The sequence below is a fragment of the Platalea leucorodia genome (genome assembly GCF_965183815.1).
Source record: "Platalea leucorodia genome assembly, chromosome: 28".
NCBI classification, from domain to species: Eukaryota; Metazoa; Chordata; class Aves; order Pelecaniformes; family Threskiornithidae; genus Platalea; species Platalea leucorodia.
In genome coordinates this window covers 511,822-537,597 of record NC_138850.1, presented here as the reverse complement: position 1 = coordinate 537,597, position 25,776 = coordinate 511,822, and the positions used below count along the sequence as shown (strand labels likewise).

The 25,776-nt window shown below is 66.6% G+C and overlaps 2 protein-coding genes across 2 annotated transcripts in view; one reads left to right on the top strand and one right to left on the bottom strand.

Annotated features, from left to right (window-relative positions):
- Nucleotides 1-11,126: 11,126 nt before the first annotated feature.
- Nucleotides 11,127-22,409, bottom strand: GTF2H4 (general transcription factor IIH subunit 4; the record flags this gene model as incomplete). The annotated part of the gene is given in 16 exon segments (XM_082333899.1): nucleotides 11,127-12,215; nucleotides 13,184-13,250; nucleotides 13,252-13,263; nucleotides 13,393-13,440; nucleotides 14,839-14,969; nucleotides 15,219-15,351; nucleotides 15,527-15,610; nucleotides 16,585-16,653; nucleotides 16,758-16,866; nucleotides 17,556-17,644; nucleotides 17,740-17,836; nucleotides 18,830-18,961; nucleotides 19,818-19,922; nucleotides 20,823-20,863; nucleotides 20,865-21,005; nucleotides 22,299-22,409. Coding segments are annotated over 16 exon segments (1,542 nt in total). The 3' UTR covers nucleotides 11,127-12,042.
- The window catches only part of VARS2 (valyl-tRNA synthetase 2, mitochondrial), a gene marked incomplete at both ends in the record, with an annotated part of 11,486 nt that continues 8,117 nt past the window's right edge, over nucleotides 22,408-25,776 (top strand). Inside the window, 7 exons of the mRNA XM_082333898.1 lie at nucleotides 22,408-22,632; nucleotides 23,789-23,870; nucleotides 23,999-24,099; nucleotides 24,358-24,470; nucleotides 25,286-25,352; nucleotides 25,449-25,546; nucleotides 25,652-25,733. Coding sequence (XP_082190024.1) covers nucleotides 22,408-22,632; nucleotides 23,789-23,870; nucleotides 23,999-24,099; nucleotides 24,358-24,470; nucleotides 25,286-25,352; nucleotides 25,449-25,546; nucleotides 25,652-25,733 — 768 coding nt within the window. The remainder of the gene's footprint in view (nucleotides 22,633-23,788; nucleotides 23,871-23,998; nucleotides 24,100-24,357; nucleotides 24,471-25,285; nucleotides 25,353-25,448; nucleotides 25,547-25,651; nucleotides 25,734-25,776) is intronic.

Below are 25,776 nucleotides of genomic sequence, written 5' to 3'. Positions count from 1 at the left end.
AGACAGGGACCAGTTCAGGAGGGATACAGGGACCAGTTCAGGAGGGAGACAGGGAGGAGTTCAAGGTGGGGTTGCTAGGACCGGTTTGGGAGAGATACTGGGACCAGTCCAGGCCAAGGGTGGGTACTGGGACCAGTTGGGTGGATGCTGGCACCAGTTCAGTGCAGGGGGGACGCTGGGACCAGTTCAAGCCAAGAATGGGTGCTGGGACCAGTCCAGGAGGGATGCTGGGACCGGTTCAGGGGGGATACTGGGACCTGTTCTTGGCCTGAACTGGTTCCCGCATTCCCCCTGAACTGGTCCCAGCATCACTCCCTGAACTAGCGCCAGCATCCAGCCTGGCCTGAACTGGTTCCCATATCCCCCCTGAACTGGTCCCAGTACCCATTCTTGGCCTGAACCGGTCCCAGCATTCCCCCTGAACTGGTCCCAGCGTCCCCCCTGCGCTGAACTGGTGGCAGCATCCAGCCAGACTGGTCCCAGCACCCAGCCTTGGCCTAAACTGGGGGGGAAGGACCCACTGGGGGAGCAGGGGGTCACGGGAAGGGGAAGGACAAGATGGGAGGGGGACGCAGCCCGGCGGGGGGGGGGGGGTGGGGTGGGGGGGTGGGAGCGGACCTGATTGAGACCCCCAGCGGGGGTGGGAGCGGAGGGGCGCGGGTGGGGCGGACCTGATTGAAGCCCACCCCGCGCCCCGCCCTCCCCAAGGGGGCGGGGGATCCGGAACCGCGGCACCGCGGGCGCTGTTTTGCCTGGACGGGGGAAGCGGGGGGCTACTGGGGGCACTGGGATCCGGGGGGCTACTGGGGGCACTGGGATCCGGGGGGCTACTGGGGGCACTGGGATCCGGGGAGCTACTGGGGGCACTGGGGTCATGGGAGCTACTGGGGGGACTGGGGTCATGGGAGCTACTGGGGGCACTGGGATACGGGGAGCTACTGGGGGCACTGGGATCCGGGGGGCTACTGGGGGCACTGGGATACGGGGGGGTACTGGGGGCACTGGGATCCGGGGGGCTACTGGGGGCACTGGGGTCATAGGAGCTACTGGGGGCACTGGGATACGGGGGGCTACTGGGGGGACTGGGATCCGGGGGGCTACTGGGGCACTGGGATACGGGGAGCTACTGGGGGCACTGGGGTCATGGGAGCTACTGGGGGGACTGGGATACTGGGAGCTACTGGTGGAACTGGGATCCAGGGGGCTACTGGTGGGAACTGGGGACATGTGAGGCGTCAGGGCGGGGGCACCGGCGGGGGGTGGCCCGAGCCCCCCAGTGCCCGTGGCCCCCCCGTGCTCCCCGTTGGTGCCCGCGACTCCCAAAGCCCAGTCCCTCCCAGTTCCCCCATATCCCCATCCCAGTCCCCCCAGTGCCCCCATAACCCCATCCCATTCCCTCCCAGTCCCCCCATATCCCCGGATCCCCCTCCCTGTGCCCCCCAGTCCCTCCCAGTCTCCCCATATCCTCATCCCAGTCCCTTCCAGTCCCCCCATATCCCCAGTCTCCCCCTCCCTGTCCCCCGCAGTCCCTCCCAGTTCCCCCATACCCCATTCCTGTCCCTCCCAGTCCTCCCATATCCCCACTCCTGTCCCTCCCAGTCCCGCCCAGTTCCCCCATACACCCCCCCGTGCCCCGAGTCCCCCTCCCCTCGTCCCCCATGTCCCCCCATCCCCTATCCCTGCCCTCCCCAGTCCCTCCCAGTCCCCTCATACCCCCATCCCAGTCCCCCCACACCCCCCATATCCCCAGTCCCCTCATCCCTGTCCCCCCACCCCTGGCCTGAACTGGTGCCAGCATCTACCCTGGCCTGAACTGGTTCCCGTATTCCCCCCGTACTGGTCCCTGTATCCCTCCTGAACTGGTCCCAGCATTCCCCCTGAACTGGTGCCAGCATCCCCCTGCCCTGAACTGGTGCCAGCATCCGCCCAGACTGGTCCCAGCACCCACCCTTGGCCTGAACTGGTGCCAGTATCTCCCCCAAACCGGTCCCAGCACCCGCCTTGACCTCCTCCCAGCATCCCCCCTCTACTGGTCCCAGTCCCCCCCTGCACTGGCAGGGTTCCCTACCTTGGGGGGTGCTGCCTGCCTGCTGCCTGCCCGCTGCCTGCCCGCTGCCTGCCCGGCGTCTGGCAGAGGCCAGGCAGCACCCAGGCCCCCAGGCGCCGCTGATTCACTGGGCCTGGCCCTCCCCCGCCCCCCCCGCAGCACCCAGACCCCCCCCGGCCCCCACAGCGCGGGAGGGGGGACCCAGGGGTCCGGGGGGAGCACCCAAGGGGGCTGGGGGAGGGGGGTGACAGTCGATCCTCATTGCCAAGGTTGGGGGGGGATCTGAGGCGGGGGGAGAACAATACTGGGGTGCTGGGGGGGGTCCTTGGGATACTGGGACCAGTTCAAGCAAGGGCGGATGCTGGGACCAGTTCAGGGGGAACGCTGGAAGCAGTTCAGGCCAAGAATGGGCACTGGGACCAGTTCAGGAGGGATACAGGGACCAGTTCAGGAGGGAGACAGGGAGGAGTTCAAGGTGGGGTTGCTAGGACCGGTTTGGGAGAGATACTGGGACCAGTCCAGGCCAAGGGTGGGTACTGGGACCAGTTGGGTGGATGCTGGCACCAGTTCAGTGCAGGGGGGACGCTGGGACCAGTTCAAGCCAAGAATGGGTGCTGGGACCAGTCCAGGAGGGATGCTGGGACCGGTTCAGGGGGGATACTGGGACCTGTTCTTGGCCTGAACTGGTTCCCGCATTCCCCCTGAACTGGTCCCAGCATCACTCCCTGAACTAGCGCCAGCATCCAGCCTGGCCTGAACTGGTCCCCGAATTCCCCCTGTACTGGTCCCTGTATCCCTCCTGAACTGGTCCCAGTACCCATTCTTGGCCTGAACCGGTCCCAGCATTCCCCCTGAACTGGTCCCAGCGTCCCCCCTGCGCTGAACTGGTGCCAGCATCCAGCCAGACTGGTCCCAGCACCCAGCCTTGGCCTAAACTGGGGGGGAAGGACCCACTGGGGGAGCAGGGGGTCACGGGAAGGGGAAGGACAAGATGGGAGGGGGACGCAGCCCGGCGGGGGGGGGGGGCGGGGGGGTGGGAGCGGACCTGATTGAGACCCCCAGCGGGGGTGGGAGCGGAGGGGCGCGGGTGGGGCGGACCTGATTGAAGCCCACCCCGCGCCCCGCCCTCCCCAAGGGGGCGGGGGATCCGGAACCGCGGCACCGCGGGCGCTGTTTTGCCTGGACGGGGGAAGCGGGGGGCTACTGGGGGCACTGGGATCCGGGGGGCTACTGGGGGCACTGGGGTCATGGGAGCTACTGGGGGCACTGGGATCCGGGGGGCTACTGGGGGCACTGGGATACGGGGGGCTACTGGGGGCACTGGGGTCATGGGAGCTACTGGGGGCACTGGGATCCGGGGGGCTACTGGGGGGACTGGGGTCATGGGAGCTACTGGGGGGACTGGGGTCATGGGAGCTACTGGGGGCACTGGGATCCGGGGGGCTACTGGGGGCACTGGGATACGGGGAGCTACTGGGGGCACTGGGATCCGGGGGGCTACTGGGGGCACTGGGATACGGGGAGCTACTGGGGGGACTGGGATCCGGGGGGCTACTGGGGGCACTGGGATCCGGGGGGCTACTGGGGGCACTGTGGTCATGGGAGCTACTGGGGGCACTGGGATACGGGGGGCTACTGGGGGCACTGGGATACGGGGAGCTACTTGGGGCACTGGGATCCGGGGGGCTACTGGGGGCACTGGGGTCATGGGAGCTACTGGGGGCACTGGGATACGGGGGGCTACTGGGGGCACTGGGATACGGGGAGCTACTGGGGGCACTGGGATCCGGGGGGCTACTGGGGGCACTGGGGTCATGGGAGCTACTGGGGGCACTGGGATATGGGGGGCTACTGGGGGGACTGGGACACGGGGAGCTACTGGGGGCACTGGGATCCGGGGGGCTACTGGGGGCACTGGGGTCATGGGAGCTACTGGGGGCACTGGGATACGGGGGGCTACTGGGGGGACTGGGATATGGGGAGCTACTGGGGGCACTGGGATCCAGGGGGCTACTGGGGGCACTGGGATACGGGGGGCTACTGGGGGGACTGGGATACGGGGAGCTACTGGGGGCACTGGGATACGGGGGGCTACTGGGGGCACTGGGGTCATGGGAGCTACTGGGGGCACTGGGATCCGGGGAGCTACTGGGGGCACTGGGATCCGGGGGGCTACTGGGGGCACTGGGATCCGGGGGGCTACTGGGGGGACTGGGGTCATGGGAGCTACTGGGGGCACTGGGATACGGGGGGCTACTGGGGGCACTGGGGTCATGGGAGCTACTGGGGGCACTGGGATCCGGGGGGCTACTGGGGGGACTGGGATCCTGGGAGCTACTGGGGGCACTGGGATACAAGGAGCTACTGGAGGGACTGGGATACGGGGGGCTACTGGGGCGACTGGGATACTGGGAGCTACTGGGGGGACTGGGGTCATGGGAGCTACTGGTGGGACTGGGATACAAGGAGCTACTGGAGGGACTGGGATCCTGGGAGCTACTGGGGGGAACTGGGATCCAAGGGGCTACTGCGGAGAACTGGGATATGGGGAGCTACTGGGGGAAACTGGGGTCATGTGAGCTACAGGGGGAACTGGGATCCTGAGAGATACTGGGGGGGACTGGGCTTATGCGAGCTACAGGGGGAACTGGGATCCTGGGGAGCTACTGGGGGGAATTGGGATCCTGGGAGCTACTGGGAGGAACTGGGATCCTGGGAGCTACTGGGGGGAACTGGGGACATGTGAGGCGTCAGGGCGGGGGCACCGGTGGGGGGTGGGCCGAGCCCCCCAGTGTCTGAGGCCCCCCAGTCTCCCCATATCCTCATCCCAGTCCCTTCCAGTCCCCCCATATCCCCAGTCCCCCCCTCCCTGTCCCCCGCAGTCCCTCCCAGTTCCCCCATACACCCCCCCGTGCCCCGAGTCCCCCTCCCCTCGTCCCCCATGTCCCCCCATCCCCTATCCCTGCCCTCCCCAGTCCCTCCCAGTCCCCTCATACGCCCATCCCAGTCCCCCCAGACCCCCCATATCCCCAGTCCCCTCATCCCTGTCCCCCCACCCCTGGCCTGAACTGGTGCCAGCATCTACCCTGGCCTGAACTGGTTCCCGTATTCCCCCCATACTGGTCCCTGTATCCCTCCTGAACTGGTCCCAGCATTCCCCCTGAACTGGTGCCAGCATCCCCCTGCCCTGAACTGGTGCCAGCATCCGCCCAGACTGGTCCCAGCACCCACCCTTGGCCTGAACTGGTGCCAGTATCTCCCCCAAACCGGTCCCAGCACCCGCCTTGACCTCCTCCCAGCATCCCCCCTCTACTGGTCCCAGTCCCCCCCTGCACTGGCAGGGTTCCCTACCTTGGGGGGTGCTGCCTGCCCGCTGCCTGCCCGCTGCCTGCCCGCTGCCTGCCCGGCGTCTGGCAGAGGCCAGGCAGCACCCAGGCCCCCAGGCGCCGCTGATTCACTGGGCCTGGCCCTCCCCCGCCCCCCCCGCAGCACCCAGACCCCCCCCGGCCCCCACAGCGCGGGAGGGGGGACCCAGGGGTCCGGGGGGAGCACCCAAGGGGGCTGGGGGAGGGGGGTGACAGTCGATCCTCATTGCCAAGGTTGGGGGGGGATCTGAGGCGGGGGGAGAACAATACTGGGGTGCTGGGGGGGGGTCCTTGGGATACTGGGACCAGTTCAAGCAAGGGTGGATGCTGGGACCAGTTCAGGGGGAACGCTGGAAGCAGTTCAGGCCAAGAATGGGCACTGGGACCAGTTCAGGAGGGAGACAGGGACCAGTTCAGGAGGGAGACAGGGAGGAGTTCAAGGTGGGGTTGCTAGGACCGGTTTGGGAGAGATACTGGGACCAGTCCAGGCCAAGGGTGGGTACTGGGACCAGTTGGGTGGATGCTGGCACCAGTTCAGTGCAGGGGGGACGCTGGGACCAGTTCAAGCCAAGAATGGGTGCTGGGACCAGTCCAGGAGGGATGCTGGGACCGGTTCAGGGGGGATACTGGGACCTGTTCTTGGCCTGAACTGGTTCCCGCATTCCCCCTGAACTGGTCCCAGCATCACTCCCTGAACTAGCGCCAGCATCCAGCCTGGCCTGAACTGGTCCCCGAATTCCCCCTGTACTGGTCCCTGTATCCCTCCTGAACTGGTCCCAGTACCCATTCTTGGCCTGAACCGGTCCCAGCATTCCCCCTGAACTGGTCCCAGCGTCCCCCCTGCGCTGAACTGGTGGCAGCATCCAGCCAGACTGGTCCCAGCACCCAGCCTTGGCCTAAACTGGGGGGGAAGGACCCACTGGGGGAGCAGGGGGTCACGGGAAGGGGAAGGACAAGATGGGAGGGGGACGCAGCCCGGCGGGGGGGGGTCGGGGGGGTGGGAGCGGACCTGATTGAGACCCCCAGCGGGGGTGGGAGCGGAGGGGCGCGGGTGGGGCGGACCTGATTGAAGCCCACCCCGCGCCCCGCCCTCCCCAAGGGGGCGGGGGATCCGGAACCGCGGCACCGCGGGCGCTGTTTTGCCTGGACGGGGGAAGTGGGGAGCTACTGGGGGCACTGGGATCCGGGGGGCTACTGGGGGCACTGGGATACGGGGGGGTACTGGGGGCACTGTGGTCATGGGAGCTACTGGGGGCACTGGGATCCGGGGGGCTACTGGGGGGACTGGGATCCGGGGGGCTACTGGGGGGACTGGGATATGGGGAGCTACTGGGGGCACTGGGATACGGGGGGCTACTGGGGGGACTGGGATATGGGGGGCTACTGGGGGGACTGGGGTCATGGGAGCTACTGGGGGCACTGGGATACAGGGGGCTACTGGGGGGACTGGTATACGGGGGGCTACTGGGGGGACTGGGGTCATGGGAGCTACTGGGGGCACTGGGATACGGGGAGCTACTGGGGGGACTGGGATACGGGGGGCTACTGGGGGCACTGGGGTCATGGGAGCTACTGGGGGGACTGGGATACTGGGGGCTACTGGGGGGACTGGGATCCAGGGGGCTACTGGGGGCACTGGGATACGGGGGGCTACTGGGGGGACTGGGATCCGGGGGGCTACTGGGGGCACTGGGATCCGGGGGGCTACTGGGGGGACTGGGATACGGGGAGCTACTGGGGGCACTGGGGTCATGGGAGCTACAGGGGGGACTGGGATCCGGGGGAGCTACTGGGGGGAACTGGGATTCCAGGGAGCTACTGGGAGGAACGGGGACCTCGGGAGCTACTGGGGGGAACTGGGGACATGTGAGGCGTCAGGGCGGGGGCACCGGCGGGGGGTGGCCCGAGCCCCCCAGTGCCCGTGGCCCCCCCGTGCTCCCCGTTGGCCCCCGCGTCTCCCACAGCCCAGTCCCTCCCAGTCCCCCCATATCCCCATCCCAGTCCCCCCAGTGCCCCCATATCCCCATCCCATTCCCTCCCAGTCCCCCCATATCCCCGGCCCCCCCTCCCTGTCCCCCCCAGTCCCTCCCAGTCTCCCCATATCCTCATCCCAGTCCCTTCCAGTCCCCCCATATCCCCAGTCCCGCCCTCCCTGTCCCCCGCAGTCCCTCCCAGTCCTCCCATATCCCCACTGCTGTCCCTCCCAGTCCCGCCCAGTTCCCCCATTCACCCCCCCGTCCCCTGAGTCCCCCTCCCCTCGTCCCCCATGTCCCCCCATCCCCTATCTCTGCCCTCCCCAGTCCCTCCCAGTCCCCTCATACCCCCATCCCAGTCCCCCCACACCCCCCATATCCCCAGTCCCCTCATCCCTGTCCCCCCACCCCTGGCCTGAACTGGTGCCAGCATCTACCCTGGCCTGAACTGGTTCCCGTATTCCCCCCATACTGGTCCCTGTATCCCTCCTGAACCGGTCCCAGTACCCATTCCTGGCCTGAACTGGTCCCAGCATTCCCCCCATACTGGTGCCAGCATCCCCCTGCCCTGAACTGGTGCCAGCATCTGCCCAGACTGGTCCCAGCACCCACCCTTGGCCTGAACTGGTGCCAGTATCTCCCCCAAACCGGTCCCAGCACCCGCCTTGACCTCCTCCCAGCATCCCCCCTCTACTGGTCCCAGTCCCCCCCTGCACTGGCAGGGTTCCCTACCTTGGGGGGTGCTGCCTGCCCGCTGCCTGCCCGCTGCCTGCCCGCTGCCTGCCCGGCGTCTGGCAGAGGCCAGGCAGCACCCAGGCCCCCAGGCGCCGCTGATTCACTGGGCCTGGCCCTCCCCCGCCCCCCCCGCAGCACCCAGACCCCCCCCGGCCCCCACAGCGCGGGAGGGGGGACCCAGGGGTCCGGGGGGAGCACCCAAGGGGGCTGGGGGAGGGGGGTGACAGTCGATCCTCATTGCCAAGGTTGGGGGGGGATCTGAGGCGGGGGGAGAACAATACTGGGGTGCTGGGGGGGGTCCTTGGGATACTGGGACCAGTTCAAGCAAGGGTGGATGCTGGCACCAGTTCAGGGGGAATGCTGGAAGCAGTTCAGGCCAAGAATGGGCACTGGGACCAGTTCAGGAGGGAGACAGGGAGGAGTTCAAGGTGGGGTTGCTAGGACCGGTTTGAGAGAGATACTGGGACCAGTCCAGGCCAAGGGTGGGTACTGGGACCAGTTGGGTGGATGCTGGCACCAGTTCAGTGCAGGGGGGACGCTGGGACCAGTTCAAGCCAAGAATGGGTGCTGGGACCAGTCCAGGAGGGATGCTGGGACCGGTTCAGGGGGGATACTGGGACCTGTTCTTGGCCTGAACTGGTTCCCGCATTCCCCCTGAACTGGTCCCAGCATCACTCCCTGAACTAGCGCCAGCATCCACCCTGGCCTGAACTGGTTCCCATATCCCCCCTGAACTGGTCCCAGTACCCATTCTTGGCCTGAACCGGTCCCAGCATTCCCCCTGAACTGGTCCCAGCGTCCCCCCTGCGCTGAACTGGTGGCAGCATCCAGCCAGACTGGTCCCAGCACCCAGCCTTGGCCTAAACTGGGGGGGAAGGACCCACTGGGGAGCAGGGGGTCACGGGAAGGGGAAGGACAAGATGGGAGGGGGACGCAGCCCGGGGGGGGCGGGGGGGTGGGAGCGGACCTGATTGAGACCCCCAGCGGGGGTGGGAGCGGAGGGGCGCGGGTGGGGCGGACCTGATTGAAGCCCACCCCGCGCCCCGCCCTCCCCAAGGGGGCGGGGGATCCGGAACCGCGGCACCGCGGGCGCTGTTTTGCCTGGACGGGGGAAGTGGGGAGCTACTGGGGGCACTGGGATCCGGGGGGCTACTGGGGGCACTGGGATACGGGGGGGTACTGGGGGCACTGTGGTCATGGGAGCTACTGGGGGCACTGGGATCCGGGGGGCTACTGGGGGGACTGGGGTCATGGGAGCTACTGGGGGCACTGGGATACGGGGGGCTACTGGGGGCACTGGGGTCATGGGAGCTACTGGGGGCACTGGGATACGGGGGGGTACTGGGGGCACTGGGGTCATGGGTGCTACTGGGGGCACTGGGATACGGGAGCTACTGGAGGGACTGGGATCCAGGGGGCTACTGGGAGGAACTGGGATCCGGGCAGCTGCTGGGGGGACGTGCCCGTGTGCCCGCTGTGTGTATGTACCGCTGTATATAGGTGCGGAGGTTGCCTATAGGCGTAGATACCTCCCGGCGCGGTCGGACTGTAGGACCCAGCGGCGGTCCCCTGGGAGGAGGAGAGGGGGCGGAGCCAAGCGGGGGCGGACCTGATTGAAGCCCGCGGCGCCTCCCAAGGCAGGTGCGTACGGGACAGCGGACCTGATTGAAACCCGCGGTGGGCGGGGAGGGGGGGCGCGCGCGGCGATTGACTCGACTACGTCCGGCCGCGCCCTATATAAAGGCGGGAGGCGCCGGCGGCCGCCTCAGTCACGAAGCCGCCGCTGAGGGAACCGGAGGCGCCGCCCCCCGCCAAGGTAGCCCCGCCCCCTCTAATTAAGCTTTATTTCTCATTAATTCCCAGCGCCTCCAAGCCCGCCCCGCTAAACGCGCTGGGAAATGCACCTTGTTCTCCTCAAAAACAACGGGAAACCACGTTTTTCTCCCCCCCCCAACTCCCCTGTTCTTCGCTCCCCGACTAAAAATCCCCACTTAAGGCAGCAAAACCCAGCCCTGCTTTTATTTTCCCCTTAAAACTCATTATTTCCCTCCAATTCCCTGGTTTATCCCCCCCCTAATAAGTATTTCCACCTCCCCCTCAAGCCTCTGTGGTTTCTCCCTGCAGGAAACATCACTATTTTCTCTCAAAGCTTGTTTTTTACCTCAAATATCCACCCTACCCCTCATAAAACAGAGGCTTCCCCCCCATAAATTCTTATTTTCCCCTCAGAGTACCCTTTTTTTTTTTCCTTTGATAAATACCCACTTTACTCCCTCCCAAGAACTTGCTTTTTTCTCCCCACAGAACCTGGGTCGTTCTCAAAACTGAACTTTTTCCTCAAAATGCTCGTTTTATTATTAAAAAATTCTCAGAAAACACTACTTTTATTAAAAAAATACTTTTGCCCGCGGAATACATTTTCCTCTTGGGAAAAACAAACCCCAAACCCCACAAGAAACACTCCTTCCTCCCCAGAAAACCCTGATTTTTAGCAAATCCTCAGAAAATGCCCTTTTTTTCCCCCCTCAAACCCCATTTTTTCCTCTCAACCCCCTTTTTTCCCCCCTAAAAGCCACTGCAAACTTCACTTTTTTTAAAGTAAAACACCTTTTTTCTCCTCAACCCTCCATTTTTTCCTCAGAACCCCCCATTTTCTACCAAAAGCTGCTGTTTTTCTTCTCAGACACCTCCCCCCCCCCCATCAAAAATCCCCTATTTTCCATTAAAAAAAATCTAAGGGGAAAAGTGGGGAAAACGAGCAAAAAAAATTGATTTATTTTCCTAAAGAAAAAAGCAGGGGGGTTGAGCAACAAGGATTTTCCACGGGAAAAATCCCTTTTTTGCTCAACCCCCCTGTTTTTTCCCTCCGCCCCCTCCCTGCTTTCTATCGAAGAAATCCCTTTTTTTTTTTCCTCCAAAAAACCTATTTTTTTCCTCAAAAAAGAAAAAATCGCTTTTCCCCTCAGCCCCCCCCGCTTTCTAGCCAAAAAACGCTCTTTCCTCCACTCCTCTTTTCCTCATAAAAAGCACTTTTTTTTTGCTCCAACTCCCCATTTTTCCCCTCAGAACCCTTCATTTTTAGGAAACCTAAACCTTTTCCTCAAAATCCCCGCTTTTTACCCCAAATGTCACTTTTCTGCTGTTTTCTGGGGTGCCTGGGATTGGGGTGCCCGGATCCCAAGGGATTGGGGTGCTTGGGATCCAACGGATTGGGGTGCTTGGGATCAGGATGCCTGGGTCCTAAGGGATTGGGGTGCCCAGACCCCGAGGGATTGGGGTGCCCGGGATCAGGGTGCCCCGGGCTCTACGGAATTGGGGTGCCAGGGTCCCAAGGGATTGGGGTGCCCGGGATCCGGGGTGCCCAAGCCCTGAGGGATTGGGGTGCTCGGGATCAGGGTGCTGGAGTCCCAAGGGAGTGGGGTGTCCAGGCCCCAAGATATTGGGGTGCTCGGGATCAGGATACCTGAGCCCCATGGGATTTGGGGTCCCAAGGGATTGGGGTGCATGAGATCGGGGTGCCTGGGTCCTGAGGGATTGGGGTACTTGGGATCAGGATGCTGGGGCCCCAAAAGTTTGGGGTGCCTGGGATTGGGGTACCCAGGGATCAGGGTGCCCAGGCCCTGAGGGATTGGGGTGCCTGGGCCCCAAGAGAGTGGGGTGCCCAGAATTGGGGTGCCTGGGCCCTGAGGAATTCGGGTGCCAAGGATGGGGGTGCCTGAAAATGGGGTGCTGAGGATCGGGGGTGCCGGGACCCCGAGGGATTGGGGTGGCACCCAGGGATCAAGGCACCGAGACACAGGCAGAAGCAGGGTGCCCGGTCACCCTGGAATCGGGGGACCCCAAGAACCGACCGCCCTCATGTGCTTTCCCGGGGGGGTGTGGGACTTGGGGGGTCTCGGGGTGCCCCCCGGGGTCCCCCACATTAAGCGCTGTGTTTCTGTCTCTTCCAGAAGCGCTTGACGTCGGGGTGCCCGCCGGGGGTCACCACCATCAGCCGCCGGCCGGGGTTCTCGAAGACCAGCACCCCCAACGCCCGCGCGTGGTCCCGCAGCACCTCGAAATCCACCTGCGACAGGAACTGGTTGTACAGCACCCCTGGGTGGGGCGGGGGGGTGTCAGCGAGGTTGGGGACTGTCACCTCCCCCTGGGGACCCCGTGACTGCCTGACAACAGCCGGCACCTTGCGGGGGTCCCCTGAGGTGGCTGCCTTCTCCCGGGGGTCCATCGCCCCTTGGGGACCTCAAGGGCCGTCACCTCCCCTCAGGGACTGTCCCCTCCCCTTGGGGACCTGCCCAGGGTTGTCACCTCCCTTTGGGGACCTCAGGGGCTGTCATGTCCCCCTCAGGGACTGTCACCTCCCCTTAGGAACCTCAGGGACTGTCCCCTCCCCTTGGGGACCTCCCCAGGGCTGTCACCTCCTCTTAGGGACCTCCCCAGGGCTGTCACCTCCCCTCAGAGACTGTCCCCTCCCCTTGGGGACCTCTCCAGGGTTGTCACCTCCCCTTGGGGACCTCAGGGACCTCCCCAGGGCTGTCACCTCCTCTTAGGGACCTCCCCAGGGCTGTCACCTCCCCTCAGGGACTGTCCCGTCCCCTTGGGGACCTCCCCAGGGCTGTCCCATCCCCTTGGGGACCTCCCCTTGGGGGCTGTCACCTCCCCAGGGCTGTCACCCTCCCCTTGGGACCTCCCCTCAGGGGCGTCACCTCCCCAGGGCTGTCACCTCCCTTCAGGGACTGTCCCATCCCCTTGGGGACCTCCCCTTGGGGGCTGTCACCTCCCCAGGGCTGTCACCTGCCCTCAGGGACTGTCCCATCGCCTTGGGGACCTCCCCAGGGCTGTCACCCTGCCTTGGGGACATCAGGGACAGCTTTGGGACCCCTGAAGCTGCCACCTCCCCTTAGTTGTCCCTCCGCCAGGGCTGTCATGTCCCCCCTTTGGGGACACCCTAGGGATGCCACTTCCCCCAGGGGGCTCCCCTAAAGGCCCTGGGGACCCCCCGGAGATGCCACCCCCCCCTCCCTGGGGACAGCGAGGTGACCCCAGGTGACACCGTTGTCCCTCACCCTCGGAGAAGCGCAGTCGATCCCGTTCCAGCTCCCACAGGCGGATCTGGTCGGTGATGGTGGGGGGGCAGCACCGGGATCTGGGGGTGCAAGGGCAGGGTGGACCCCAGGTGTCCGGGGACCCCCCTGTCACCCCCCGGGGGACCCCCAGGTGTCCGGGGACCCCCCTGTCACCCCCCGGGGGGACCCCAAGATGTCGGGGCACCCACCTGCTTGGCCATGACGGGGTGCGCACGGGTGCGGAGGAAGTGGATGATCTGGGGGGGGCGGACATGTTAGTGGGGAGCACCCCAATATCCCTGGAGGCACCCCAATACCCCCAGCACCCCCCTGGGTACCCCAACACCCCCAAGGGCACCCCAAAATCCCCCTGTGAGGCACCCTAATGCCCCCAGCACCCCCCAGGGGACCCCAATATCCCCTGGGGGACCCCAGTACCCCCAGGGACACCCCAATATCCCTCTTTGAGGTACCCCAATGCCCCCAGCACCCCCTAGGGCACCTCAATACCCCCTTGGGAGACTCCAATGCCCCCGGGGCACCCCAATATCCCCCACTGAGGTATCCCAACACACCCGGGGGCACCCCAATATCCCTCTGTAAGGCACCCCAGTGCCCCTAATACCCCCTGGGGCACCCCAATACCCCCAGGAACACCCCAATAACCCCCCTTTGAGGCACCCCAATGTCCCCAGCACCACCTGGGGGACCCCAATACCCCCTTTGAGGCACCCCAGTACCCCCAGGGACACCCCAATACCCCCCTGTGAGGCACCCCAGCACCCCAATAACCCCCCCTTTGAGACACCCCAATGTCCCCAGCACCCCAATACCCCCAGGGACACCCCAATAACCCCCCTGTGAGGCACCCCAATGTCCCCAGCACCCCAATACCCCCAGGGACACCCCAATAACCCCCCTTTGAGGCACCCCAATGTCCCCAGCACCCCCAGGGGCACCCCAATAACCCTCCTTTGAGACACCCCAATGTCCCCAGCACCCCAGTACCCCCAGGGACACCCCAGTAACCCCCCTTTGAGGCATCCCAATGTCCCCAGCACCCCCAGGGGCACCCCAATAACCCTCCTTTGAGACACCCCAATGTCCCCAGCACCCCAATACCCCCATGGACACCCCAGTAACCCCCCTTTGAGGCACCCCAATGTCCCTCCTTTGAGACACCCCAATGTCCCCAGCACCCCAGTACCCCCAGGGACACCCCAGTAACCCCCCTTTGAGGCATCCCAATGTCCCCAGCACCCCCAGGGGCACCCCAATAACCCTCCTTTGAGACACCCCAATGTCCCCAGCACCCCAATACCCCCAGGGACACCCCAATAACCCCCCTGTGAGGCACCCCAATGTCCCCAGCACCCCAATACCCCCAGGGACACCCCAATAACCCCCCTTTGAGGCACCTCAATGTCCCCAGCACCCCCAGGGGCACCCCAATAACCCTCCTTTGAGACACCCCAATGTCCCCAGCACCCCAATACCCTCAGGGACACCCCAATAACCCCCCTGTGAGGCACCCCAATGTCCCCAGCACCCCCAGGGGCACCCCAATACCCCCAAGCCCCCTCCCCACGCCCCTCGGGCATGTCCCCATGTCCCCACCCCGCGACGGCCACCCTAGCCCCGTCCCATGTCCCCACCTGGTCGGCGGTGATGCCGTTGGCGATGGCCGCCTGCACGCTGTCCCTTGTCACCTGGGCCACCACCAGGTTGGGGAAGCGATAGAGGAGCTCGGAGAAGAGGGCGATGAGGGCGATCTGCAGCTCCGAGTCTGGGGGGCGGGGGGGGACAACGGGGGACAGGATGGGACAAGGGACACGGGGGGCGCAGGGTGACACGGGGGTCAGGACAGACGGGAGACAGAGATGGGGGACGCAAAGGGACGCGGGGGACAGAACGGGACAAGTGACAGATGGACAGGGGACGTGGCGGGGGGCTGGAGACCTGGGTCCTCTGTGTCACCCCCCCGAGGGGACGGGGAGGGGACAGGGAGGGGACAGGGAGGGGACGGGGGCCCCACCTGTGTAGGCATAGATGCGGTAGTTGGTCTCGACGAGGACGAAGCCGTGGGCGTCGGGCTCGGGGGGCGCCCCCGACGTCCCCGAGGCCAGCGCGATGGCCAGGCGCGTGGGGTAGAAGCGGCGGGACTTGCGCTGGCGGCGGGGAGGGGGGGGGGACACACACACAGGGTCAGGATGGGGACAAAGGAGGGGACAGCGACAGGGACGAGGAGTCAAGGACGTGGCCGTGGGGATGGGGACAATCCCCAGCCTCTGAGGGGGTCCCGTCACCCCCCCGTGTCACCCCCCCGTGTCCCCCCCGTGTCACCTTTCTCTGGAAGACCAGCCCGAACTCGCGCAGGTGCTGCAGGAAGGTGAGCAGGGACTCGCTCATGCCCTCCACGGAGTAATCCTGGGGACAGCAGCTCCCAGTTAGCCCCAGTTACCCCCAGTAACCCCCCAGTAACCTCCCAGTAACCCCTAAGGCCCCCCAGACCTCCCACAGTGTCATCCTGGTGACAGCACCTCCCAGTTACTCCCAATAACCCCCAAGCCCCCCCCAGCCCTCTCACAGAGTAATACTGGTGGCAGCAGCTCCCAGTTAACCCCAGTTACTCCCCAGTAACACCCCAGTTACTCTCCAGTAACTCCCCAGTAACCCCTGGGTTACCCCTAAGGTCCCCCAGGCCTTCACGGAGTAATCCTGGGGACAGGCGCTCCCAGTTACTCCCAGTAACGCCCCAGTAACCTCTAACACCCCCCAGCCCTCCTACAGAATAATCCTGGGGACAGCAGCTCCCAGTTACTCCCAGTAACCTTTAAGGCCCCCCAGCCCTCCACAGAATAATCATGGGGACAGCAGCTCCCAGTCACCCCCAGTTACTCCCAGTAACCCCCAAGGCCCCCCAGCCCTCCCACAGCATGATCCTCACATCAGCAGCTCCCAGTTACCCCCAGTTACTCCCAGTAACCGCCCAGTAATCCCTAAGGCCCCCCAGCCCTCCATGGAGTAATCCTGGGGACAGCAGCTCCCAGTTACCTCCAGTTACTCCCAGTAATCCCTAAGGCCCCCCAGCCCTCCATGGAGTAATCCTGGAGACAGCAGCTCCCAGTTACCTCCAGTTACTCCCAGTAATCCCTAAGGCCCCCCAGCCCTCCATGGAGTAATCCTGGGGACAGCAGCTCCCAGTTACTCCCAGTAACCCCCAAGCCCCCCCAGCCCTCCATGGAGTAATCCTGGGGACAGCAGCTCCCAGTTACCCCCAGTAACGCCTAAGGCCCCCCAGCCCTCCCATGGTGTAATCCTGGCGACAGCAGCTCCCAGTTACCCCCAGTTACTCCCAGTAACCCCTGAGGCCCCCCCCGCCCGGACACCTGGGTCCCCACCTTGCCGAGGGTGGAGAAGCTGAGCTGGAAGAGGAAGGAGAGGATCTCCACCAGGTCCATGCCCCGGGCCTGGAGTAGGGAGGAGAGGGTTGGGGGGACACTGGGGGATGATTTGAGGGGTTCCCCGGTTTTGGGGCCCCCCCTGGGTTTTGGGGGACCCCCCCCCATCTCACCTCTGCCCCCCGCAGGTACTGGAGGACGAAGTACCAGAGCTGGGCGGGGGTGTCGAGCAGGAGGAACTGGAACCCGGCCGAGGTGATGCACGGCGCTTCCCCCCCCTCGCTGCGGGGCCCCGTCAGCGCACCCCCAAATTGAGGGGGACCCCCAAAACCCGAGAGGGCCCCCCCAAACCCTGGGGGGGTGTCCCCAAGGTGGGGGGGACCCCAAAACCAGCCACGTGGCCCTGCCCTGAGCCACCCCCCTCTGCAGGGATCCTGCCCTGACCCTGCCAGGGATCCCCAAATCCCTCTTGGGGCCCCCAAAGATCGCCCCAAATCCCTCCCTGGGACCCCAGTACCCCCAGGGTCCCCCAGTCCTTCCCCAGGGACCCCAACTCCCACCTGTGTACCCCCAAAAGTCCCTCCAGATCCCCAAAATCCCTCCCTGGCACCCCCATACCCCCCCGAGTCACCCCAATCACCTCCCTGGGCCTCCTCATTCCCTCCTGAACCCCATTAATCGCCCCCTGGACTCCCCCAAATCCTTCCCTGGGACCCCCGAGCCCTCCAGGACACCCCAAAACCCCCAGACTCCTGGGGACCCCCCCCCCAAATTTCCTCCCACACCCCTTCCCCAGGCTGTCAACCATCCTGAGACCCCCCCTAAAACCCTCCCTTGCCTCCCACACCCCCAAATCCATTCCTGGGCCTCCCCTACCCCCTGAATTTCCCCCTTGGGCCCCCCCCAAATCCCTCCAGGCCCCCCCAAATCCCTTTACCCCCCCCCCCAAATTTCCCCAGCCCCCCCCTCACCTCTTCATAAGCCCGGCTTGAACGAGGAGCTGGGCCAGATCCTGACTCACGGCCGCGCTGGGGGACCCCACCATAAAGTGCAAAATCACCTAAAAACAGGGGGGCAGCTGCATACCTGGAGCCTCGGGCCCCCCCCCCGGATATCGGGGTGCCCCGGGACCCCCCCAAACCCCCCCAGGCTCACCTCCCAGCGCTCCTCGGCGTACTTGTCCAGCGCCGGCACGTCGCGGGCGTGCTTGTCCGGCCCCAGCTGGCTAGTGTCGTCCGACCAGGCCTTGCCCCTGCGCACCGGCCCTTTAAATCGGGGCCCCCCCCAAACCTCCCCGTGGGCAGGAGCCCCCCAATACCCCCCGGTACCCCCAAACCTCAACACCTGCCCCGCTATCCCCATAATCCTCCTTAGTGTAGGCTCCCCTTGATGCTCCTCGTCACCCCAAATCACCCCCCAATACCCTCCTGTCACCCCAGATACCCCCCAAGTACACCATGTCACCCCAAATTACCTTCCTGTGGCCCCAAGTACCCCCCCAGTTACACCATGTCACCCCAAATTACCCCCCATCCATTACACCCCCATTACCCCCTGTCACCCCAAATTACCCCCCGTTACGCCCCTGTGAGCCCAGGTACCCCCCCACTTGCACCACGTCACCCCAAATTACCCCTGTCACCCCATGTGCCCCCATTACACCCCCATTACCCCCTGTCACCCCAAATTACCCCCCATACCCCCCTGTGAGCCCAGGTACCCCCCAGTTACACCACGTCACCCCCAAATTACCCCCCCGTTACGCCCCTGTGAGCCCAGGTACCCCCCCAAGTACACCATGTCACCCCAAGTTACCCCCCAATACTGCCCTGTCACCCCATGTGCCCCCTATTACACCACCATGACCCCCCGTCACCCCAAATTACCCCAACCACACCCCCCCCCCCCCCTGTGAGCCCAGGTACCCCCCCCAAGTACACCATGTCACCCCAAATTACCCCCCCGTTACGCCCCTGTGAGCCCAGGTACCCCCCACTTGCACCATGTCACCCCAAATTACCCCCCCCGTCACCCCATGTGGCCCCTATTACACCCCCATTACCCCATGTCACCCCCCTGTCACCCCAAATTACCCCCTCCTACCCCTGTCACCCCACACACCCCCTATTACACCCCCTATCACCCCAAGTTACCCCCCCACCGTACCCCATGTAACCCCCAAGCCCCTATTACCCCCCCTTGCCCCCCCCTCACCCCCTGTCCCCCCCGTCCCCCCGTCACTCACCCCCCCAGCAGGGCGACCCGCAGGTTCTGGCGGAAGTTGGGGTGCAGGGCCACCCCCGGCAGCCCCCCCGGCAGGGTGTGGGGGTGCCACAGCCGCAGCGCCAGCAGCACCTCCCGGCTCTCCGCCTGTTCCCTGTGCCCACCCGTGGGTGCTCCCGCCCGGCCGCGACCCCCCCCACGCCCCAGGGTGCCCCCCCCAAAAGCTGAGAGGGGCCCTTCCAGTCATGGGGATCCCCAGGGAGCCCCCCGGGACCTCCCAATACCCCCAGGGGCCCCCCCAGCACCCCCAGGGCCCCCCCCAGGGGAGCCTCCCAGCACCCCCAAGGTCCCCTGCAGCACCCACAGATCCCCCTCAGGGCCCCCCCGTGTCCCCCCCCCCAGCACCCACAGGTCCCCCCAGGGAGCCCGCCAGCACCCCCAGGTCTCCCCCAAGGCCCCCCCCCCCAGCACCCTCAGGACCCCCCCAGGTCCCACAAATCCCCCCAGGGCCCCTCCTAGGGACTCCCCAACACCCCCAGGGCCCCCCCAGCACCCTCAGGGACCCCCAGGTCCCCCCCAGCACCCTCAGGACCCCCCCAGGTCCCACAAATCCCCCCAGGGCCCCCCCTAGGGACTCCCCAACACCCCCAGGTCCTCCCCAGCACCCTCAGGACCCCCCCAGGTCCCACAAATCCCCCCAGGCCCCCCCTAGGGACTCCCCAACACCCCCAGGTCCTCCCCAGCACCCTCAGGGACGACCCCCAGGTCCCCCCCAGCACCCTCAGGACCCCCCCAGGTCCCACAAATCCCCCCAGGGCCCCCCCTAGGGACTCCCCAACACCCCCAGGTCCCACCCAGGCCCCCCCCCAGCACCTCCAGGTCCCCCCAAGAGCTTCCCCCAGTACTTTTAAAGACCCCCCAGCACCCTCAGGGCCCCCCAGGTCCCCCCCCAGCACCCCTGGCCCCCCCAGGCCCCCCCCCCAGCACCCCTGGGCCCCCCCAGCACCCACTTGCTGTGCTCCTTCTTGACCCAGAGGGCGACGGCGGCCTGGGGCAGGGGCTGCTCCAGGAACAGCATCCGCATCACCCCCGCCTGCGCCAGCCCCGGCAGCTCCCTGGGGGGCACGGGGGGGGGGCCCTGAGCCGCGGGGGGGGGTGTGGGGGCACCCCAAAACCTCCCCCTGCCACCCATGGGTGCCCCCACCCACCCCCGGGGTGCTTCAGGGGGGTAGAGGGTGAGGAAGAAGGGACTGGGGTGGCCTGGGGGGGGGGGGGGGGGGGTTAGGGAGCCCTGGCAGCTCCCTGGGGGGCCCTGAGCTGCAGGGGGGGCACCCCAAAACCCCCCTGCCACCCATGGGTGCCCCCCCCACCCCCAGGGGGGTAGAGGGGCATTGGGGTGGCCTGGGGGGCTCCGGGGGGGGGGGGTGTGAGGAAGCCCTGGGGTGGTCAGGGTGCCCTGGGAGGGGTAACAGGGTGCTCTGGGGGGGGTTTGGGGTGCCCTGGGGGTGTCAGGGTGCCCCAGAGGGGTCTGGGATGCCTCGGGGGGGTCAGGGTGCCCTGGGGGGGTGACGGGGCGCTCTGGGGGGGTTTGGGGTGCCTTGGGGGGGGGTCAGGGAGGCCCAGACGGTGTCAGGATGCCCCAGGGAGGTGTTGGGGCACCCAGGGGGTGTTGGGGTGCCTGGGGGGGGTGAGGGTGCCCTGGGGGGTGTTAGGGTGCCCTAGGGGGGGTCAGGGTGGCTGCGGGGGGGTAGGGGAGCCTTTGGGGGTTTTGGGGGGCCCTGGGGGGGCATCGGGATGACTGTGGGGGTGTCAGAGTGCCCCGGGGGGGGGTCAGGGAGACCCAGGGTGGGGTCAGGGTTGCCCTGGGGGGTGTCGGGGTGCCCCAGAGGGGGGGTCAGGGTGCCCAGGGGGGTGTCAGGGTGCCCTGGGGGGTGTCGGGGTGCCCCAGAGGGGTGTCGGGGTGCCCCAGAGGGGGGTCAGGGTGCCCGGGGGGGTCAGGGTGCCCGGGGTCTCACCGGAAGACGGCCAGGCAGGTGGCGGGGTGCCCGTAGAGGCGGGTCGAGGACGGGGGGGCTCAGCCCCCGCAGGAACTCGTGCAGGTTCTTGCACTGCAGCTGCCCCCGCTGCAGCCGGGGCGGGGGGGGTGGCCTCCATCGGCCCCCCCTCACCCTGTCCCCCTGTCCCCAGTGCCACCAGTATCACCTGCGAGGGCGCCGGAGCAGCACAGCGGGGTGAGCCCCCCCCCGGAATGGCGTGTCACTGGGGGGGGGGGGGGGGGAGGGCCACACAGGCGTGGCTGGGGGTGTCCCCAAGGGGGGGACAGGGTGTCACCAGGTGACTGACCCCCCCCCCCAGCCCCTCTTGTCCTTTAATGTCCCCTTATTGCCCCCCAACGTCCTCTTATTGCCCCCTCATCCCCTCTTGCCCCCCCACTGCCCCCCCAGCCCCCTGATGTCCCCTTATTGTCCCCCAATGTCCCCTTACTGCCCCCCACTGCCCCCCTGCCCGTCTTGTCTCCCAGTGTCCCCTTAATGTCCCCTTAATGTCCCCAATGTCCCCTTATTGCCCCCTCATCCCCTCTTGCCCCTCCATTGCCCCCCCAGCCCCCTGATGTCCCCCTTATTGTCCCCTAATGTCCCCTTACTGCCCCCCCGCCCCTCTTGTCCCCCAGTGTCCCCTTAATACCCCCTTTATTGCCCCCCAGTGTCCCCCAATGTCCCCTTATTGCCCCCCAATGTCCCCTTACTGACCCCCACTGCCCCCCTGCCCCTCTTGTCCCCCAGTGTCCCCTTATTGTCCCCCAATGTCCCCTTATTGCCCCCTCATCCCCTCTTGCCCCCTCCATTGCCCCCCCCAGCCCCCTGATGTCCCCTTATTGTCCCCCAATGTCCCCTTATTGCCCCCAATGTCCCCCCGCCCCTCTTGTCCCCCAGTGTCCCCTTAATGTCCCCTTATTGCCCCCTTATTGCCCCCTTATTGCCCCCTCATCCTCTCTTGCCCCCCCAGCCCTCCGATGTCCCCTTATTGCCCCCAATGTCCCCTTATTGTCCCCTCTTGCCCCCCCCAGTGCCCCCCACCCCTCTTGTCCCCCAATGTCCCCTTATTGTCCCCTTATTGCCCCTTATTGTCCCCAATGCCCCCTTATTGCCCCCTCATCCCCTCTTGCCCCCCCACCGCCCCCCCCAGCCACCCGATGTCCCCTTATTGCCCCCAATGTCCCCTTATTGTCCCCTCTTGCCCCCCCAGTGCCCCCCAGCCCCTCTTGTCCCCCAATGTCCCCTTATTGTCCCCTTATTGCCCCTTATTGCCCCCCAACGTCCCCTTATTGCCCCCTCATCCCCTCTTGCCCCCCCACCCGCCCCCCCCAGCCACCCGATGTCCCCTTATTGCCCCCCAATGTCCCCATATTGTCCCCCAGTGTCCCCTTATTGCCCCCAGCCCCCCCCAACCCCCCCAATTACCCCAAATCCGTGCCCCCCCCCCGCACTCACCCCTCTCCCGCCGCGGCCCCGCCCCTTCTTTCCCGCGCTGCTCCGCGCGGGGGGGGCAGTCACGTGACGGGGGTCCCGGCCTCCTGGGTCCTGCTGCCCGCCGCCCGCCATGGCGGCCCCCACGCTCGCCCGTGTCCTGACCGCCGCCCCCCGCGCCCTGGGGGCACCCGTGGGGAAACGGGCCCGGTGCAGTGGGGGGCCCCCCGGCCCCCCCCGCCCCGCGGCCCCGCCGTGGGACCCCCCCGAGCGGGCCCGGCTCCGTGCTCGGGAGCAGAAGGAGAAACGGCAGAGGCAGCGGCGGGAGAAAGCGGCGCTGGGGGGGGGCGGGCCCCAGGTATGGGGGGACTGGGGGAACTGGGAGAGGGGCTGGGGGACACTGGGCGCAATTGGGAGCAACTGGAGGGGACTGGGAGAGGGGCTGGGGGACACTGGGAGCAACTGGGAGGGGCTGGGGAGAACTGGGAGAGGGGCTGGGGGACACTGGGGCAATTGGAGCAACTGGAGGGAACTGGGAGAGGGCTGGGGGACACTGGGAGCAAGTGGAGGGGACTGGGAGGGGCTAGAGGGAACTGGGAGCAACTGGAGGGGACTGGGAGAGGGGCTGGGGGACACTGGAGGCAACTGGGAGGGGCTGGGGGACACTGGAGGCAATTGGGAGCAACTGGAGGGAACTGGGAGAGGGCTGGGGGGACACTGGAGCAAGTGGAGGGGACTGGGAGGGGCTAGAGGGAACTGGGAGAGGGGCTGGGGGACACTGGGGGCAACTGGGAGGGGCTGGGGGGAACTGGAGAGGGGCTGGGGGACACTGGGAGCAACTGGAGGGGACTGGGAGGGGCTAGAGTGAACTGGGAAAGGGGCTGGGGGACACTGGGGGCAACTGGGAGGGGCTGGGGGGGACTGGGGGCAACTGGGAGGGGCTGGGGAGAACTGGGAGAGGGGCTGGGGGACACTGGGGGCGACTGAGAGGGGCAGAGGGGGACTGGGAGATGGGGTTGGGGGACATTGGGGGCAACTGGGAAGGGCTGGGGGGACTGGGAGAGGGGCTGGAAGCAACTGGGAGGGTTGGGAGAGGGGGCTGGGGGATATGGGGCAACAGGGAGGGGCTGGGGGGAACTGGGAGAGGGGCTGGGGGCAGCTGGGAGGGGCTGGGGGGACTGGATGAGGGGTTGGGACACACTGGGAGCAACTGGGAGAGTGACTGGGGGGAATGGGAGGGCTGCAGGGACTGGGAGATGGCGTTGGGGGACACTGGGGGCAACTGGGGGGGGGACTGGGATGTGGGATACTGGGACAACTGGGAGGTGCTGTGGGGGAACTGGGAGGGGAGGTAAGCAAGTGGGGGGGGGGGGGCACTGGGAGCACCTGGGGAGGGCTGGAGGGTTTTTGGGGAGGAGAGTACTGGTGTGTACTGGTTTGTATTGGTCTGTAGTGATTTATACTGGTTTATACTGGTCTGTATTGGTCTCTACTGGTTTTGCACTCCCCCACAGGCGCCAACACCGCCCCCCAAGGGCTGGAGCCCCAAAACCGTCGTGGAATATGAGCACCCCCTGGACCCTGACGGCAAGAAGGGTACGAGGGGGGGCACGGGGGGGCTGTGGGGTGACAGGGGGTGGGGCTGGGGGTGACAAGGGGCGGGGCTGGGGGGTGACAGGGGGCGGGGCTGTGACGGTGCCAATGGTGACACTTTTGGGGCGCAGCCACGGGGGTGGCGCTGCCCCCCGCCTACAGCCCCCGCTACGTGGAGGCGGCCTGGTACAGCTGGTGGGAGCGGCAGGGCCTCTTCACCCCCCCCGCCTCGGTGAGTGGGGCAAATACACCCCGGGGGGGGGGCAAATACACCCCAGGGGGGGCAAATACACCCCGGGGGGGCAGAAAACACCCATGGGGGGCAGCAGAGAAACACCCGCGGGGGGCAAAAATACGCCATCCCTGCACTGAGCGGTGGCCGGTCTCAGCCCACTCCTGCACTGAGTGGTGGCCGGTCTTGGCTCACTCCTGTGGCAAGTTGTGGCCGGTCTCAGCCTGTGTTTGTGTCATATCCCCCCCCCCCCCCCAGGTGACAAAGGGGGGCCACGTGCTCAGCCTGGTGCTGCCCCCCCCCAACGTCACCGGCTCCCTGCACGTGGGCCACGCGCTCACCGTCGCCCTCCAGGACGCCCTCGTGCGCTGGTCAGCGGGGCCGGGGGGGGGCAGGTTGGGGTATTTGGGGGGGGCTTGGGGGTATTTGGGGCTGGGGGGGGCAGATTGGGACCCTTGGGGGTACTTGGGGGGGAGTCCTGGGGGTATTTGGGGGGTTATTTGGGGCTGAGGGGGGCAGATTGGGGCCCTTGGGGGTACTTGGGGGGGGTCCTGGGGGTATTTGGGGGGGGTTATTTGGGGCTGGGGGGGCAAATTGGGGCCCGTGGGGGTATTTGGGGGGGGTCTCAGGGGGTTATTTGGGGCTGGGGGGGGGCAAATTGGGGCCCGTGGGGGTATTTGGGGGGGGTCCTGGGGGTATTTGGGGGGGGGTATTTGGGGCTGGGGGGGCAAATTGGGGCCCTTGGGGGCATTTGGGGCTGGGAGGGGCACATGGGGTCCCTCTGGGGGTATTTGGGGGGATCTTGGGGGGTATTTGGGGCTGGGGGGGGCAGATTGGGGCCCGTGGGGGTATCTGGGGGGGTCTCAGGGGGGTATTTGGGGCTGGGGGGGCAGATTGGGGCCCTTGGGGGTATTTGGGGGGGTCTCAGGGGGGTATTTGGGGCTGGGGGGGGCAGATTGGGGCCCATGGGGGTATCTGGGGGGGGTCTCGGGGGGGTATTTGGGTCCTTAAGGGCAGATTTGGGGGTGCTGGTGAGTCCTAAGGGGGGGTTGGAGGCGCCCGTGGGTGCTTTGGGGGTTGGGGGGGGTTCCGGGGTCACCCATGGGTGCTGGGGGGGGGGGGGGGGGGGGGGGCTCAGTCCCGTCCCCCCCCCCCCCCGACGCGGGTGCCCACGGTGCCGTGGCAGGCGGCGGATGCAGGGCTGGACCGTGCTCTGGGTGCCGGGCACCGACCACGCTGGCATCGCCACCCAGGTGAGACCCCTGTCACCCCCCCCCAGTGTCCCCAACCCCCCCCAGTGTCCCCAACGCCCCCCAGTGTCCCCAACGCCCCCCCCCCTGTGTCCCCAGGCGGTGGTGGAGCGCTGGCTGTGGCAGCACCGAGGTTTACGGCGTCAGGATCTGACCCGCTCCCAGTTCCTGCAAGAGGTCTGGGCCTGGAAAGACCGGTAAGGGTGACAACGGGGACACGGGGGTGACAAAATGGCACGGGGTGACAAAGCGGCACGGGGTGACACCCCAAGAATGTGACAACCCCCCCCCCCGCGCGCCAGGCACGGTGACGAGATCCTGCAGCAGCTGCGGGCGCTGGGGGCGTCGCTGGACTGGAGCCGCTGCGCTTTCACCATGGACTCCGTAAGCCCTGTCCCCCCCGTGTCCCCCCCGTGTCCCCCCAGTG